This window comes from Pholis gunnellus, assembly GCF_910591455.1.
Source record: "Pholis gunnellus genome assembly, chromosome: 18".
NCBI classification, from domain to species: Eukaryota; Metazoa; Chordata; class Actinopteri; order Perciformes; family Pholidae; genus Pholis; species Pholis gunnellus.
In genome coordinates this window covers 555,844-573,791 of record NC_136545.1, presented here as the reverse complement: position 1 = coordinate 573,791, position 17,948 = coordinate 555,844, and the positions used below count along the sequence as shown (strand labels likewise).

Sequence of the window (17,948 nt, the reverse complement as noted above, 5' to 3'; positions counted from 1 at the left end):
ATGAACTCAAAACACCTGCAAAGGTTTCCTGAGTCTTTGGTCTCTATCTGGTTCAGTCGGCTGCACAATCATGTGGAAGACTGCTGACTGGACAGTTGTCCAGAAGACAGTCATTGACACCCTCCACAAGGAGGGGAAGCCACAAAAGGTAATTGCTAAAGAAGCTGGCTGTTCACAGAGTGCTGTATCCAAGCATGTTAATGGAAAGTTGAGTGGAAGGAAAAGGTGTGGTAGAAAAAGGTGCACAAGCAACAGGGATAACCGCAGCCTTGTGAGGGTTCTGAAGCAAAGCCCATTCAAGAATGTGAGGGAGATTCACAAGGAGTGGACTGCGGCTGGAGTCAGTACTTCAAGAGCCACCACACACAGACGTATCCAGGACATGGGCTACAACTGTCGCATTCCTTGTGTCAAGCCACTCCTGAACCAGAGACAACGTCAGAAGCGTCTTACCTGGGCTAAAGAGAAAAAGGACTGGACTGTTGCTCAGTGGTCCAAAGTCCTCTTTTCAAATGAAAGTCTAATATGCATTTCATTTGGAAATCAAGGTCCCAGAGTCTAGAGGAAGAGTGGAGTGGCACACAATCCAAGTTGCTTGAGGTCCAGTGTAAAGTTTCCAGTCAGTGATGATTTGGGGAGCCATGTAATCTGCTGGTGTTGGTCCACTGTGTTTTATCAAAGTCAGTGCAGCCGTCTACCAGGACATTTTAGAGCACTTCATGCTTCCCTCTGCTGACAAACTTTATGGAGATGCTGATTTAATTTTCCAGCAGGACTTGGCACCTGCCCACACTGCCAAAAGTACCAATACCTGGTTTAATGACCACGGTATCACTGTGCATGATTGGCCAGCAAACTCGCCTGACCTAAACCCCTGAGAGAAACCCGACTCTCTCTGGGGTTTAGGTCCATAGACTCTATGGACCTAAACCCCATATAGTCTATGAACCCAGTGGTGGGCCGTCAGGGCCAGCTAAGCCTTCTCTGCTGGACTAAACAGAATCACAGCTAGAGAGCCTTGTAGTTTAAGTAAATTGGGAAGTTATTGTTGATTGTCATAGTCTTCAACCAATCAGATCTTTAGTTTGACATGTTGGCCGTATTCTTTGATGTGCCAGTGGCACCGAGGTACCTGCTAAATACGTCAGCATTAAGGTGCGCCGTCATTGGTCAGTGGGCCAGCGCGTGACTAATGTGAAATTTAAGGAAGCTGGCAGAAGTTAGTTGGAGTAGTAAGAGTTCAAATTGAAAGATATGGAAGAAATTCTAACATGTTTAGGGTTTTGCTTGGTGTAGTTTATTTATTTTTATGAGCGTCTTGATGTTTAGAGCTATGCTACGCTAACCTGAGGACGCCATAGCACGGCAAGACACTACGGTGCTTTTGAAAACTTTTGGAGAAACCCGAGTGGATCTACAGATCAACGAACACGTTCGCAGGGAAACGGAGCTCCACAACTGCGGTCCGCCTGCCGGCGAACCGGCCACCGCAGACCGGCAAAATACAACTGGGGAGGCTCGACTGTTACTGGCGTCCATGAATCGAGAAGGACTTCTTACTGGAACTGAAACGATGTTGTCAACTCTTTGTCAACTGTCACAACCCGGCTCTTAGGCCATGACAAATATGGACAAGACACAGGGGATGGTGGTAAATTAACGTATTTATTGTTAACCAAATAAGAAAGTAATTACTCTTGTGAAGTGTGTCGGTCAGTATATCAGTAGTATGAGCATGGATGTGTGTGTGATGAAGTGTGGGGTGTTGTCAGCGAAACCAAAGAAGACCAAACCAAAGTATAATCGGCAGCCACTGGCAGAGATCACTCCAAGTATGTCAGAGAACGACCAGGGCAGAGCAACATTGGAGCAGGGCTTTTATGCTCCAGAACCAGGTGCTCTGCATCAGGCAATCAGCCATGATGTTAGAGGCGGGGTCGTCACACAACAAAGAAAGGAGGATGGACTTTGTCTTTAAGTGAACAGCATTCGGTAAGTGACAAACTGCGTTTGTTTTTTTACATCTGCGGTAACATTACTACTGTTCATTTGTTTATCGTGTCGTTTTTATGAATAATATTTGAATGGCTCGTGCTCTTGTGTGGTGGAATGCGTGGATCCGCTGCAGGTTTGCTGGATTGATATGTCATGCTTTGTTGTCATATGAATATATGTGACTAGTTCTTATGTCTTTGTGGTTGTCATTGTGTTAATTACGTTGATTTGACGATGCATTGTCCGTTAATGACACAGCGTCCCGTCATGCACGGATTCATGTATCTGCACCGTAGCTGTTCAGGACAGCACAGAAGGCCCAGGTATAAAATGCACGGCCCGTCACTGCCTAAACCCCCATCTATGGGGCTTCCATAACACCTCAGCAGGGCCACAGTCTCATCGCCTCCATGCCACGCCGCATTGATGCAGTAATTCATGCAAAAAGAGGCCCAACCAAGTATTGAGTGCATACAGTATACTGTACATGGACATACTTTTCAGTAGGCCAACATTTCTGTATTAAAAATCCTTTTTTTAATTGGTCTTATGTAATATTCTAATTTTCTGAGGTACTGATATTTGGGTTTTCATTAGCTGTAAGCCATAATCATCAAAATTAAAAGAAATAAATGCTTGAAATATATCACCTTGTGTGTAATGAATCTATATAATATGCGAGTTTCACTTTTTGAATTGAATTACTGAAATAAATTAACATTTCGATGATATTCTAATTCATTGAGATGCACCTGTATACTACATTGGGTGACTGCGTGTAAAGTCCACACTGGTTTCAGGGCAAGCTGAACTCTGAGCGCATCCTTGGATAAAGTGTACGTCATGTAAACCCTCACGCCTATGATGGCAAAAGTATCATTTGAGCTTTAGCCAAATTAATTCGATTTTTTTTTCTGGCACTGTGTTTGATGACAGTGTTGTCCTGGAAACGTATATTTGACTAATGAAGAATCTCGTCCACAGCTAAGCAAGGAAACACTAGCAACACAAAGACATCATTTTGTATTCAAAGACTGTAACCTTGGTGGACCGGCTCCCACGCTTCACCAAAGTCAATACAAAACACTTTGTATTGCTCAGCCTACCGCCGGTGTTACGCCGTATTCTGGGACCTGCAGCAGTGCAACAACTTTCATTTTCAGATAACCAAGATAAGTACATGATGATTGTAGAACAATCTGGATATGTTTGAACTGGATTCAGAAACCTAAAATTAAGCTGCCTCTGGACCAAATGCTGTCCCTCGTCATTCACAGCTTGGTTTGAAGTAAGTATGGACGGAAGGAATGATTACAGTGAGCAGCAACACTGTCAATGTAAAGAATCTGAACCTATACTTAAATATCTTGATTCCCTCACATTCACTTCATCACAGCCAGTCTCTTTAGAGACATCTAGTGACCAGTGGAGGAAGTGCCTCTCCAGGCACACCCGGGTGTCAGTGTTCAGTCAGATTCCAAACAATTAAAAAATAATGAATTTAGATTTCTGGTTGGATCATCTACAGTAATTGGACTTGAAACCAACTAGAAATCATCGGCTACTGGGATGGAGTAGAAGCCGTTCTTTATATACATATACATATATATATATATATATACATATACATATACACACATATATATATATCATATATATCATATACGTGGTGTTTCAGCAGAGCCTCAGTTGGTCTTTGTTAATTGTCATATTCAAAGCTGCTGAACAGCTCCACTGTTCCTCTCAGGGTTCTATGAGGTCTGGAAGTGATGCTGGTTGAGGATTATGTAAATGAAGGACTTACCGCATAATGAGCCGGTGCTCAGGGACCACCTTGGTTTCTTGGCCTACCTTGATCATTAACTTCGAACTTTTTTACTGGACTGACCCTTAAAGACGATCAACCCAGAGACTGTACTGATCCTTTACTCGGGGTGTCTTTGCAGCAGATAAGACAGGGATTCATACTGACAAAAGTTTTTGGAAGCCTCTTGGTTACGTTTTTGGGTTGTTGTTTTTTTACAACTTTTCTCATAGTTTTGTCAATCATTTCTATCAATTATCGTAACATTGTATACCGCAATGGGACAAGCAATGACAATGACATTTGATGGGACAAGGAACACGAGCATTCAGACGGGTTCGATGGTCCCACAGTCCTCGGGATGACGCTCATTTTAGACGATTCCATACCTAGCAATTTATGTCCTGTACCAACATTTAGCATCAAAGCAGGAAGCAGTGTGTCCTTAAAATCTACTAAAAGTTGCAAGAAAGCTTCCAACCAGAGCAGCACCATGGCCCTCCAACCTAAAAGAACAGGTACCTTCACACAAACCCAGCTAATTCTTGGCTAAGATGAGATCGTTAAAGCATTCTGGGTTCCCATCAGAATTGTACTGTCACAATTTATAGTTGCGTAAATGAAAGATCTGTGAAACGTTTGAATAAATCATATCCAGTCAGGCATCCAGTGTAGTCAAGGGAACAGCTTGATGCTCAGCCAAAACACTGAGGCCCAGTCTTCTTACCCCTTTTAGCCTTTTTTACTCACATGGCCTAGATTCTGTATGAACACACTCACACACACACACACACACACACACACACACACACACACACACACACACACACACACTCATTTTCACTGGTGAGTATTGACTGTGCCTATTGACCTGCTCTCTTAAAGGGACCCCAGTGCACTAATATGCTGTACTTATCTGAGCCTCTACAACCCTGTCAGACTGCCAGCAGTCACAAAAGATGCTGAGGCGAGCAGCTTGATGGAACGAGGCCCTGCCCTATTTTACCCTCACCGCTTTACATTCTGTCACTGCTGTAGCCTACATTCAGTGTGGATGCACACGCACACACCACACACACAGCGGCAACGAAGCTCAAGCCCGACGAAGTTCAATGATTTATTGATTGTGAAATCAAGGTGGAGCGGGCAGGAGATGTGGGCCTGATGGAGGTCAGTGGCCAGAACCGGGACATCTCGTCCTCAGAGTCTGAGGTTCCATCAAGTCTCACTGACAGAGAGAGAGAGGGAGCACCAAACAGACCAGACAAGGAGATGACAAGAGTAGCACTGTAGATAAAGAATAGCTTCAGATTTTTCAAGTTTATTTTAAAGATTAGATTAGATTCAACTTCCTCCTTGCCTCATGGTCGCCATGCTTGCTTGAAAAGGGGGCGTGGCTCTACTGCAGTCCACATTAGATGATGTGGAACACTGTGATTGGCTTTTAGACATACATTAAATAAGTGTCTGCATTCGGTTGCAGTCACAGTAACCATAGATTTAGACATCAACAAAGGTTATGTCAGTTGGAGTAGTGGGGATGTGATGTGTGGGTTGATGTTGTTCAAGCTCTTCCCCACACTGCCCTGTCCACCATGGGTAGACTGCTTTGTCTACTGTTATATTCCTGTACCAGCTACATCACTGTTGGGGTCAAATCTGAATTCATAAGGGAGGCTCTGGTATGATCACCACGGTCAGACTGGGGAAAACATGGGCTCCTGTGTGCTGCTGTATCTGCACATTGGCTAAAAGAAATAGGACAAAAAGTCCCTTACACAAAATCTGGTCGGAAGTCAGATTTCTTTACTTATGACATTACATTTTTACTTTTTAAATGACTTTAACTTTGGACATTAAATTGTATGTCGGATTTAATAAAAATGTAAAACATTAATTTGAATATATGAATTTCTTTGCTCAGTGTATACCAAACCATATTTGGATTGTTTTTCTTTTTGAGTGAGTTTATTTCATTTTTTTGTATACAGTATAATAAAACATATCTGGTATAGGTTTTACTCTCAGTTGGGAAAATCAAATTTTTCCACTAGTTTTCATTTCTCATCTAAAACTAAGAATCATTCAAACATTTGATCAAGCTGACTAAGGTTTATGTTTATCATCAATCCTCACGACATGGAAGACATATGAAGGACTTAGCTGTAACACCTAAAGAACAGGCAGACACCCAGAGTTCCCATTCCATTTATTAGATATTGTTTATAAATAGACACACTCAGACACATATGTTGAAAGTATAAAAAAATACAAGATTACAGAATTTTCTAGACATTTTAGTGAGGTCTCTTCTTCATTGTCTTTGACACGTTATTTTATCTTGAATGAGTGACGAAAATTCATTTATTTTTTCTTACACAGCATAGTAGTTTTAACTTTCACAAGTCCATTCATCGAGCAATTTACTATCATCAATGTCATGTTAAAATGATCAGAGCATATAAAACAGTCACATGCAGCCAGCAACTTCTCACTGAATCCGTACAGCTCGTCCTGTCAGCCAGTCAACTACTGTAACTCAGTGAAACAGGTTTTCAAATATATATGTACTTTAAGTTTCACTGTACTTTGTCTTACAAATTCTAAGGAAAGCTGATATCACAAGGGAAGAGGTTGAAATGGGGAACAATGATTAATGACAGGGAAAAAACATCTTCTTTAACCGTTACCGAGGACTGATTGACAAATACTCCTTCACGTCTTCCGGATATGTTGAGTCATTTGACAAATGGGGTCAAACCATTTTTAAACAGTTTTGATATTAGCATACAATATGTTTCAGCTACAGTTTAAATCATCACCAGTCTGCTGGCAGGGAATTTGGGATTTAAGACGCTACAAAAACAAAATCAAGAAATGTATGTATCTTGAGAGACGAGGCAACATGGCTGAGTTGCATTGATACATGTTTCTAAATATTCTGCAAACAATGAATGGGCAATGCAAAGGTTCTCATTTGCTAAAACCAAATAGGACAATATAAATCACACATGTAATAAATCTAGTGCAGCACAAATACACAACTAATGTCTTCTCAAGCATTTATGTACCATATAGCTACTGTGCCAAATCTAGCTCACCTTGTTCTAAGGACAATAACTCCTGCTGCTAATTCATATATTTTTTTGTTTGTAAATATATCTAAAAATACAACTCATCAACTTCAGTGTTATAGGAAATTGCATGATTTACTTGGTATTATACCAAGTTTAGTTTTTGTCACTATCACTATTCACAGTGTTTAAAACTGAACAGCACAGGCCGACACCTACTGTGTGGCTGCTTACTGGCACCATTTCAACAGCCATTGTGGAGGTCGCTTTCAAGTTCAGTGGTGCTCCAGTAATTCTGAAGAGTGGATTCAAAGAATTACTGAACTTAGCTTGAATTTCTCCAGGGTATGCTATTAAACTCAAAGAGGAAAACGTTCACTTTCAATATAGTACTTCTACTTAAGCAACAATAAGACTCCGTGCCTGTTTTTATTGATGTTTTAAGTAGCACAACTTTTTCAGCTTTCTTTATTTTCTCACAGATGTGTATAATAATATAATATAATATAATATAATAACTGAAAAAACTCCTTCTACAGAAATGTGGTACTTAAGTCATGAAGCAACTTTGCATAGAAAGTATTTACGAAAAATAATGTTTCATATTTTCTGTATGATTAACCACTTGAGTCACATATGAAAAATAGTGATGTTACTACAGAGATGGACTCTCATTTAAAGAGGCTAAGTGGAAAAAAAAAGAATATTGATAATTATTTGCACAAATCAAAATACCATAATGTCAGATTAGGTAATCCCTACCAAAGGGAATGTGTTGTAACAGACAAATGACTTGTGGATGAAAGGTATGTGCTTGTTAAAAAGATTAAAACAAATAATGTACTATACTCATTCTGCACCTGACAGGAAATATTCTGAAAAAGAATAATACTGATCAAGCAGACATGAATATATATCATTCTGTTAACAAAATACTTATCTACAAATGTTTGTAATTGGATTGATATATAAATATGTGAAACAATATATATGTATTTCTATACATATATATTTACAACAAAAGGTGCACTTAAATGATGTCATCAAGGAGATGCGGGGTGCCGACCCAGTCCAACGTCCTGGGCTCTGAGGCAGCCATAATCATGCACATGAATTGTTTGCCGGTCCTCTTATCGATAGGATAAATAGTTGTGGGTGTGAACCTTCTGTTACTTTCCACAAACTCACAGAGCTGCTGATATACCTGTGGGTATTCATGGCGTAGGAAAACCCCTCGAATCCTTAACTCCCGTTGTATATTTATAAAACAGATTTCCCTGGCCTTCCTGCCTTCCTCTCCCTCTTTGTCGATATCTGCTGTTCCAGGGGGTGGGGTGAGGATCAGCGTTTCCATGTCACTCTCTTTCTTGTGAACCTTTCTCTCAGGGCTGAAGGAAGCCAGTGCTACCTTTGCATATTTTCTGACAGTTGGAGCTTGGTTTCTTGGAGATGGCCCATCAGGTAACTGGTCACCAACAGCAATGGATACATTCAAGATGAAACATTCGTTAGGGTCGTACTCGGTACCAGCTTCCTGTAGCTCCTTACAGTACTCCCCTAAGTTGTCCTTGAAGCTTTCAAGCTCTCGGAGAGACAGGTATGTAGGAGACATAAGTAGACTATCCAGGCCATACTGCAGGAATTTACTGGATGACACTGGATTTGGAAAACCAAGGAATAGAACTCCTCTACCTCGAGAAAGATAGCCAACTTTGGCAATACGGGAGAAGGCTTTGTGGACTTCAACAGTCTCCCGGCAGTGTTTAATGATGTGACGACATATGCTGCCAATTCTGCCATACAGGCAGCTTTCTTTATGAATGTCCCAGTCCTCCCTGCGGCAGTTACGAGAGCAGTAGTAAGTGTAGCAGCTGTGGCAGGATTTAAAATATAGGCAAGCATTGAACAGGGTCTCTGTCCTCCGGCATTTGTTGTTCGAGCACATCATTGTATCATCCTCATCTGGGCTCTGATCTGGAGAGCACTCATCTGCACTCTTCATTGCATCACTGGCCCCGTCCATGTCTCGAAAAGGATCAGGATTCATTCTTATTGAGGTTGGCTGCTTGTCAAGAGGAGCTGGTTCCTCTGTGTATGCCTTTGAGCTCTTTCTGGACAGAGATACTGCTTCTTCCTCATCAATTAACTTCTTTAGCTGATCAAGAATGTCCTCACTTGCCCTTCTACTGGGTGGCTTGTAATCAGTCACAAGATCTGCTAGAAGCTCATCAAGTTGTTCAAGGCTTTGCTGTAGTGAGGCATTGTCATGTATCTTCTCTTTGGTTGAGCTTTCAAAGTCTCGCTGAAATGGTTCTGGACCCTCGGTGCTTCTGGAGTCAAGAATGTCCCAACTGGCAGACCGTCCTTCAGCCTTAATAAGTTTTCCTGGTCGAATGTCATTATCAGTGATTGTTATCTCAGGAGTGACAAACCAGAGTTTACTATTAGTGCTCTTTGATGTCTCTGTTGGGCTTTTGTCAATTAATGAGCTATCAGACATTGATAAGGCTGCATAGCGTCTTGGTGAACTGGAGAGATTGACTACCACTGGTTGTGGTTTGTCACCTGTGGCTGCTGCAGGCTTCCTGGAGTCAAGAAGATCATCATAGCTCTGACCCCGCTGTACAGGAAGAGGTTGTTCCCTCTCTACACGAGGATTGAGAATATTGTCCCAGGACCTTGAGTACGATTTTGATTCTGTGCCAATTCTTTGAGGTTCTACACATGGGTTGGCATACCATGGTGTTGACACAGGCTCTTGACGGACTCTGGTTGGGGTGACTTGAGATACATAAGAGGCAGGATTGGTGGAATAACCAGATGCATCTGAGCCATACCAGTCATCTGTTTGTGCCTGAATAACTCTAGCATGTCTTCGGCCTTCCGTGTAATACGCCCTTGCTGGAATATGATGCTCTGGAGGCATTGCATACATGTCGCTGGAATAATAAATCCTTGGAGGAGCAGTCTGGATTTGATAAGATCTTGGATCATCACCACAAAATATTCTTGTTGGAGGTGTCTGTATGATGTATGGCCCAGGTTCATTTGCTGCATAGGGTTTGGGATACCCTGTCTGCACAGAGTATTGATAGGGCTCCATCTCAGGATAATATGGTCTTGTAGTTACAGCATGCACCATTCGAGTCCTTGGATCCTGCACATATTGCACTTTAGGTGTATATGTTTGTCCTGGTGTGTAACGTTCATCATGAAAGCCAGAACTTGGTTGAGGAGGAGCAGTAGTCACATATCTCCCTGGATCATCTGCATAAAAGAACTTGGTTGGCACATTGGGACTGGAATGAGCTCTGCGTTCCCTTCCATAGTAATCACCTGATGAAGGCATTCTTTGCAAAGGAATCTCCATGGGTTGTATGTAACTATTTGGCATGCTGCGGGAATATTGATAAGCTTGCCTACCCTCTGTGCCTAATGAATCGGTGGGAGTTGGTGTTCTTGAGTAGGAGAAATGGCGTGGCACAGTCAGACTCCTACTCCCCCCACTGTGGTGCCTCTGCCAGGGTATGTCCACTTGATGTGTAGCCTGTTTTCGTCCTGAATGATGTAATGCTACATCATCAGGTTTTATGTCAACTCGACACCTGACATGAGGGCTAGTTGCTGGTTTATCCAGCCCTCCATCCTCAGAATTATCAGCAGCATAGCTTGGTGAGTATCTACTGCTGTCACTCATTTGAGGCTGCAACTTAATTGGATGGACGTCATGCATATGAGCCCTAGTTGCTGCGTGGGAGGACTCCCTACGCGGTGATACTTCAGGCCTCCAGCGAGAGTCTCTTGGAGCCCTTTGGGGCTCCCTGCCCTTCCTCCCTGAAGATGAGGACCCTTCAAAAGACACAGGGGTGAGACTGGTCTGGACTCGAGGGGCACTTTTGGACCTGGTCCTTCTTTTTTGTTCAGGGACAATGACTTCACTGGTCATATCTGCAGCCATTGATTGAGGAGTTAATCTATGGCTGAAAATGTCCGGAGCAGAAAAGCGGTATTTCTGCTGGCGGCCCAAGGCGTTCCAGGCAACATCTGGGTTGGCTGCATGCCTATCAGCCTTCTTGTATGGGGACTCCATTGAGTACTTGTGTGATTTTGGGTACTCCAATGACCTGTAGTCAAAGGAACGACAGTGTCTCTTATTGACTTTGCTCTTACTGTCCTCCAGTGTGCTGTAATGTATAGAATCACATTGTTTGGAGGGTTGCAAGGACTTGTAGTGTGAAGAAATGGAGACCACTTTAATATCTCGATGCACAGTTGATACCAGTATGTCAGGAGGGTCTGTGCGTGTCATCTTAAAGGGACTCCTCTAGTTTTCGCCATCAAGTTGCTTTAATGTTGATGTTGCCTAGAGAGGTGAACAAAGAATTTTAGTTAGGGACAATAAACCAGGCAATACAAATTTGTTCCACCAAGTATGCATGGAGTAGAAATACTATTCAGTATGGATTACTTTAGTTTCTTGACTAAACTATGGCAGAAATAATAAATACAATTTAGAATATGTATATGATTCAATATATGAGCAGGTTTGGTTGTGGTACAAAAAAGAGCTGTATTGCAAATAAGTCTATGAATTTTCTGCTTGCAATTATCTTTAATGTAGAAACATGCTGACAGGTTTGTTTTATGAAATATTTTTTGGTGTTCTAATTTCGGTGGTTAAGGGGTGGTGAAAGATTTCTGGGGAACTTTAGCTTTAGCCAGAATAGACGGGCTAAATCCTTCACTGACATCGAGAGATATCAATATTTACATCGGAATATTAGTTCTTCTCTGCATGTTCAGGATTATGTAGAAACATTAGTGAATTTCCAAATAATCTTTTGACAGTGATGTGATGTGATTTGTTTTGTTCAGTAGTCAAGTACTAACTAATACATTTGTGGGGAAACATGTCACTTAGTTTGCCTGGTAGAAATGAGATATCTACTGGATTGTTATCTTAAAACTGACTAAAGGCATTTACAGCTTCTTCACTTCCATAAACACTGAATACTCCTGGGGTTACTAAAGCTTGAAGGATTTTTAAAGAATTAAACAGACACAAAAACTGAGCTCATCACATCACATCACATTTTCCTGATGTCTTTCTCTGTAAGAGCATATTCATTTAAAGGCTGAAATAAATAGCTCTAATGAGTTTTGACTTCATGCTTTGTTGATAACGATGATGTTGATAATATCTTCAATGATGACAATGGCATCAAAAGTATGGCCAAATATAAATACATGAGTCTAAATCTATATTTGGCATGTAGCACGGATTATTCTGACAATAAGCAATACAGTAGTGATGTTATCAAGTATCTTTGTCTTGCAAAACTGCAACTAATAAAGTAAACTTTACTTATACAATGTCAATGTACAAATGGGCTTTACAGGCCCACAACTTTGCATCAATATCAGGGAGTGCAAACTTTATGGTAACCTGAGGAGTTTCTACATGCACCATTGAGCCATGTCTTTGAGAGGGGAGCTCCATTTTGTTTGCATCACAGCATGCAGAAATGCAATACTCATTCCTGTGGACAGTTTTGCGCTGTCATACCAATTTGCACTTAGTTGTGGTAGTGCGATAACAGTCGTGGCAATGTGCCAGCAAAGGCAGGAAAGAAGAAGACAGTAGCAAGCAAACACAGACATACAGGATTTGAAAGTATTAAAAAAAGGCTTTTCAAATATATTTAAGGAAAAAATGCACTCATTACTCTAGTTAGACATCAAGGATACACACGATGTATAATGGTGTGTATCCTTGAGGTCATTTGTTTACTCGACAAATGCTGCCGAGCTTCCAGTTGAACTGAACTCTCGCTCTTTGTCTGTCTGTCTCTGAATATTCTGCTGCTAATCCAAGAATCTTCCTGATGGGCCTGAGGAGTCAAATCCAACAAAAGTCAAGTATTTTTGTTTTGTCAAGCCTCTGTTATCATGAGATAGTATCAGTGTGAGACTATAAGTAAGGCTACAGACAAGATTGAAAGCACAGCGTTTTACAAATAATATTGATGGTATATTCTGATTTGTGTGATAAGTCTGTACTATACTTGTGAGGACCGTCACACGTATGCGTCCATGTTATATTGCCTTATCTTGCCCCTAACCCATGCCTTAACCATCACAACTAAATGACTACCCTACCCTACCTGAACTGAACCTAAACTTCATTCTAACCTGAGCCGTTGTGAAGCTCAAAGTGGGTGGCTCTGGCAGTGACGACACAGACTAACTCCTGGCTAATCCAAAAATGGGAAGAGAGGTTGTTCATTGGTGGCGCTGACAAGTCTGGTAAAGTAGCTTCATTTTTTCAGCACCGGAAGTTGCCGCTTGGGAGAAATGTCTTGACCGGCTGCATATTGCGGTCCCTTTCTTCTATTGCCTGCACTGCAACACACATGACGGTCAGAAGGGGACACTACCATATCAGCAGCGATAACGTAATGCACAGCAGACTATAGGGCAGATCGTTTTTTTCTTAAAATACTATGACTTTATTCTCATTTAATTATTCATTTATTAAAGTAATATTGCTTTTTATTCAAGATATTATAACTTCTCAAAGAACAAGATATGTGGGATGTATTTTTAATGGGCCGCAACTTTTGAAATTGTTTTAACATATGAGCTGTTAAAGTTCATGGGTTTATGAATTCATTCAAATGAATCATTGAGGTGAATTAGTGCCTAATGCTCTTTTAAAGAGGTTTCTTGCCCCAAAAAGTCACAAATGAAGATGGAAGAGTAAACGACACATGCCCACATTAAATGAGAGATGTTGATTTACAGGAGAGTTAATATTTGAAAGCAATTCAAAATGCTGAAGAGCCTTACTGCATTATATTTCATTGTATTATAATTGCCATCTGATCGCGAATTGTGTCTTTTCCTTTACATAAATAAAGATATTTACAACATGAACTGATGCAGAAAATAATCACCAGAATGTAGGAAATGAAGTGTTTGATGCTCAAAATTTCCTGTGGGAAGAACCCAAGACATATGTCCCCACCAATGATTAAACCAAACCCTGGCCCTCGGTCATGGGTCATAGGTCAGCCACCATTTTCAGTGATGAGGCCTTACATTGGCTTAAGTCAAGGATTAGCAAAATGCAGTGAAAAGCCTTTAATTTGGTGCCAGTCACTCATGACTTGTAACCCAGTGAATGATAAATTATGCTATTTGGTGCCTCTGATCTCAATGACTGCACTTGCTACTACATGAATTTGACATATAAAAGGCAACAGTTTTAATGTATGCAGGAATTGAAAGACATAACACTACATAATAATAAAGAATACAAGCTGCTGCAACCTGTGTGAGACCCCCGTAGGAGAAAGAAGCTGACCCAGATTGAGCAACTGGTCGAGCAGACGCTCAGAACGGAGCAGATGGAGAATGATTATGCTGTTGACATGGCTGATGTCTTCCTAAAATCCTGTGGCAACTGCAGCCGAGTGCACATTTGTAAATGTACTTTTAAAGGAGTGCAACTGTCAAGAGAGCATGCAGCCGTTCAGTGAAGGTCATATTCAAATTTAACGTTAATAAAAAAACTACAAGTCCACCATACTGTAAATACTATCAGCCCACATGTTAACATTGTGGTGAAATGGTTATATTTGGAAATGGATGCAAATCAAACCCAACTTTCAATTTCCAACCCTGCTTACTATTTTCATGAACCATTTTTCATGATTGCCACTTTAGATGGACAAAGATGATGTTGAGCAGTTTTTTCCCAAAACAACACATTCAAAACAGAAAACAGCTCTTCCTAGAATGATGATGACTCATTAAAATTGCAACACTGACACATCAAACACGTACCCCTGGAATCAGCCAATTTACACCTTCCAGTAATAGTATCTCATATATTTTGTGACAGGAGTAATAGCCTTTACACACCTGGGGCCTGATGAATAAACAACAAGAAAAAGCAAATTCTCGCCTACGAATATCTAGGGCTTTTATTGTGAAAGGTAAGAACGGAAGGAGTAATTTTGGTCTGCGCTTGCCTTGAAGTTGCCATAGTCTTGGCTCAGACTAAATATAGATATATAGATAGATAAAGATGCTACTCAACTCATTCTGCACAAGTGATTGGTTGATGCCTTTATTCGCGGTGCGAAAGCTCAGAAAAAAACACCTTGTTCCCTTCAATAGTTGATTTTTCTTAGTGTAATATTTGCATTCTGTGTGAAAGTACTCATGACAAAAACAGCCATAAAAAATATACTTTCAAATTAAGGTGTGTAATGGCCTTAAAGGCACGGTTGGTAATCTTGAGAAACTAGCAAGAGTGCACTATATTTTAAAAATCACTCAACCGAAAAAAAAGAAGTGTAGTGTCAAGGATATATTATCTGAAAATAACAATACATGGCGTGTCTGGAAAATACTTTAAGCAATATTTCAATTGCCTGTAAATAACCTGAACTTCGGTTTCAAAAGGGTTTCAAAATAATATTTCATTTTATTAGAGGATGGCCTGTGATAGGCCGACGCCTTTCAGCCACAGATGGCTGCATGGAGTGAGTGTTACTCTGCCTTCACACTCTGTCAGCTTTCCTGCAAGTGGCCTGTAAGCACCTCACAGGGTGTGCACATGACATCACTGAGAGTGCTGATACTAATATGTCTAGTTTCCATTTAAAGTCACAGGGTGGCTCATTCCTTTAATCAGTAAATTAGGGCTGGTTAATGCTTCAAACTGGTCCCTTGACTATCCAGTGTAATAGAAGGGGAAGTGTAGTAGTGTTACTTATGGTCAGTGATCATAGTGAGCACTGTTTTGTATGGTGCATTGTGGGTATTTGCTATGGAGCTGCTCTCAGTGCACTGCAACACTGCACCACCGGCACTGAATACCCTAGAAAATGTCTCTCCGGGCAGAACTAATTCAAGCTCTCTAGACTTACCCTCCCCCAACATGAAGATACACACTACACTATAACATGATGCATTTACACTTTGAGGGGAGCTCTGTTCCACTGTTGTATATGTGCCAGCTTGAAGCGAGTAGGGAGTTGGGGAATAGGAGTGTTTGTAAAGGTCATGCTGATGTTCCTGATGTGAGACTTACAGAGAGATTTACAATCAAAACTTTTAAAGTGTGATAACTGCTATCTGTCAATAAGGATATGCAGAATCTATGGTTTGTTTTATACCTCGATTTTGGGGTCATAACATGTGACAAAGAAAAGCAGAAAATAAAAAATGTTAAGATTAAAGGGGTTAGTATGCTTAACATTACTAATTTATATGAAGTTTTTTCAGAACATGTCTCAAGGCAAAAGTGTTTATACCTGTTCCAAAGGGCCACACTCAAGGGCCAGGCAAAATACGTATAACAACCAGAGACTGTATATAAGAAGTGGACGTAGTTGTCGTGACGTCACCAATTGGTTTGGGCTTGCTGTTATGAAGCCCCGAGTTCGGGGGGTTTGCAACCAGTAAATAGAAGTTACCATATTTGGAATGCAGAGGAGTGACGTAAAGATGTCGTATACGTCTCTGGTAGCTGTAGCGACCTGTCAATCACAAAGTAGCCACGCCCTAAAGCATACCCTGCTTTATGGTCTATTAACTCGGACAATACTTTACTAAATGAACATCTTGCTGTATTAAAGAAGACTTGAAACTAGTCACCCCCTGACGACCATTAGAAAGAATGCAAGGTTAAGACACTTCCACATTGGCTTCAGTCTTCAGTTGCCGCCTGATAACGGCAAACACTTTTGGACTTCTCTTCTCTATGGCATTCATGGTGTTGCTTTCAGTTGTACACTCAACATTAATAGTGAAGCATATCACATTCGAAATAGGCTATTTGGGATATGTTCAACTCAGAAGCATTAACAATGGGTAATAATGGAACCAGACACAGTTGTTAAATCTTAAGATATGGTTGACATGTATTGAAAATAGGGTAAAAATAGGAATGATATTGTAAACATAACTCATTAAGAAAAAATGTTTTGCATCACAGTGGTAATCACCTTGTAACGAAGTGTTAAAGTATTGCACCTTCAACCTTTTAGATCTAATGGCTGAATTCTAACACAATGCACCCTGGGTTTAGTATCCTTTCATGTATCTATGTTCTAACCTCGACTTACAAAACATATAGAATCACTATATTATGATAAGCTCTTTTTTAGGCCTTGCCTGTTCTTAGATACGAAAATGCTTGCAGTGAGGTGTATCAAGTCAACTTAAATGGTAAATGGACTGTTCTTGTAAAGCGCTCTTCGAGTCTTCCGACCACTCAAAGTGCTTTAACACTACATGTCATCATTCACCCATTCACATCCATTCATACACTGATGACAGGAGCTACCATGCAAGGTGCCACCTGCCCATCAGGACTAACTAACATTCACACACATTCATACACTGTAGACACAGCTACAGGACCAATTTGGGGTTAAGTGTCTTGCCCAAGGAAACATCGACATGGACTAGTGGAGCCGGAGATCACACTGCCGATCTTCTGATTGAAGGACGACTCTGCTCTACCACTGAGCCACAGTCGCACCCTACGCTTTCAATGAGGTGTATCAAGACGATGTAACACTTGCAGTGAGGTGTATCACGACAATTCAATGCTTGCAGTGAGGTTTAATATGACGATGTAACACTTGAGGTGAGGTGTACCAAGACTAGGGCTGCAACAACGAATCGATAAAATCGCTAACAATCGATTATTAAAAGAGTTGGCAACGAATTTCATTATCGATTCGTTGTGTCGCGCGATTATTACGCCACTCAATAAGTCACGGAGATGTTTGAGTGTTCAAAGCAGGCCCGGTCGCCTGAATACCGCAGCTACGAATAATGGAATAGGACTCCGGTTCTATTTTGTGGGTTTTTCTCTGAACTGGGGCCATGATTAAGAGGGACGGCCGGGGGAAACCTCACCCGGCCCGGACACGGGAAGGATTGACAGGTTGATAGCTCTTTCTCGATTCTGGCCGCCGTTCTTAGTTGGTGGAGCGATTTGTCTGGTTAATTCCGATAACGAACGAGACTCCGGCATGCTAACACGGCCCCGT

General features: G+C 41.1%; 1 protein-coding gene across 1 annotated transcript; it reads right to left on the bottom strand.

Annotated features, from left to right (window-relative positions):
* Window positions 1-7,903: 7,903 nt before the first annotated feature.
* On the bottom strand, window positions 7,904-11,182 carry ajm1 (apical junction component 1 homolog; the record flags this gene model as incomplete). The annotated part of the gene is made up of 1 exon (XM_079178652.1): window positions 7,904-11,182. The coding sequence occupies one exon, from the start codon at window positions 11,180-11,182 to the stop codon at window positions 7,904-7,906; it is 3,279 nt and encodes a 1,092-aa protein (XP_079034778.1).
* Between the last annotated feature and the right edge of the window lie 6,766 nt (window positions 11,183-17,948).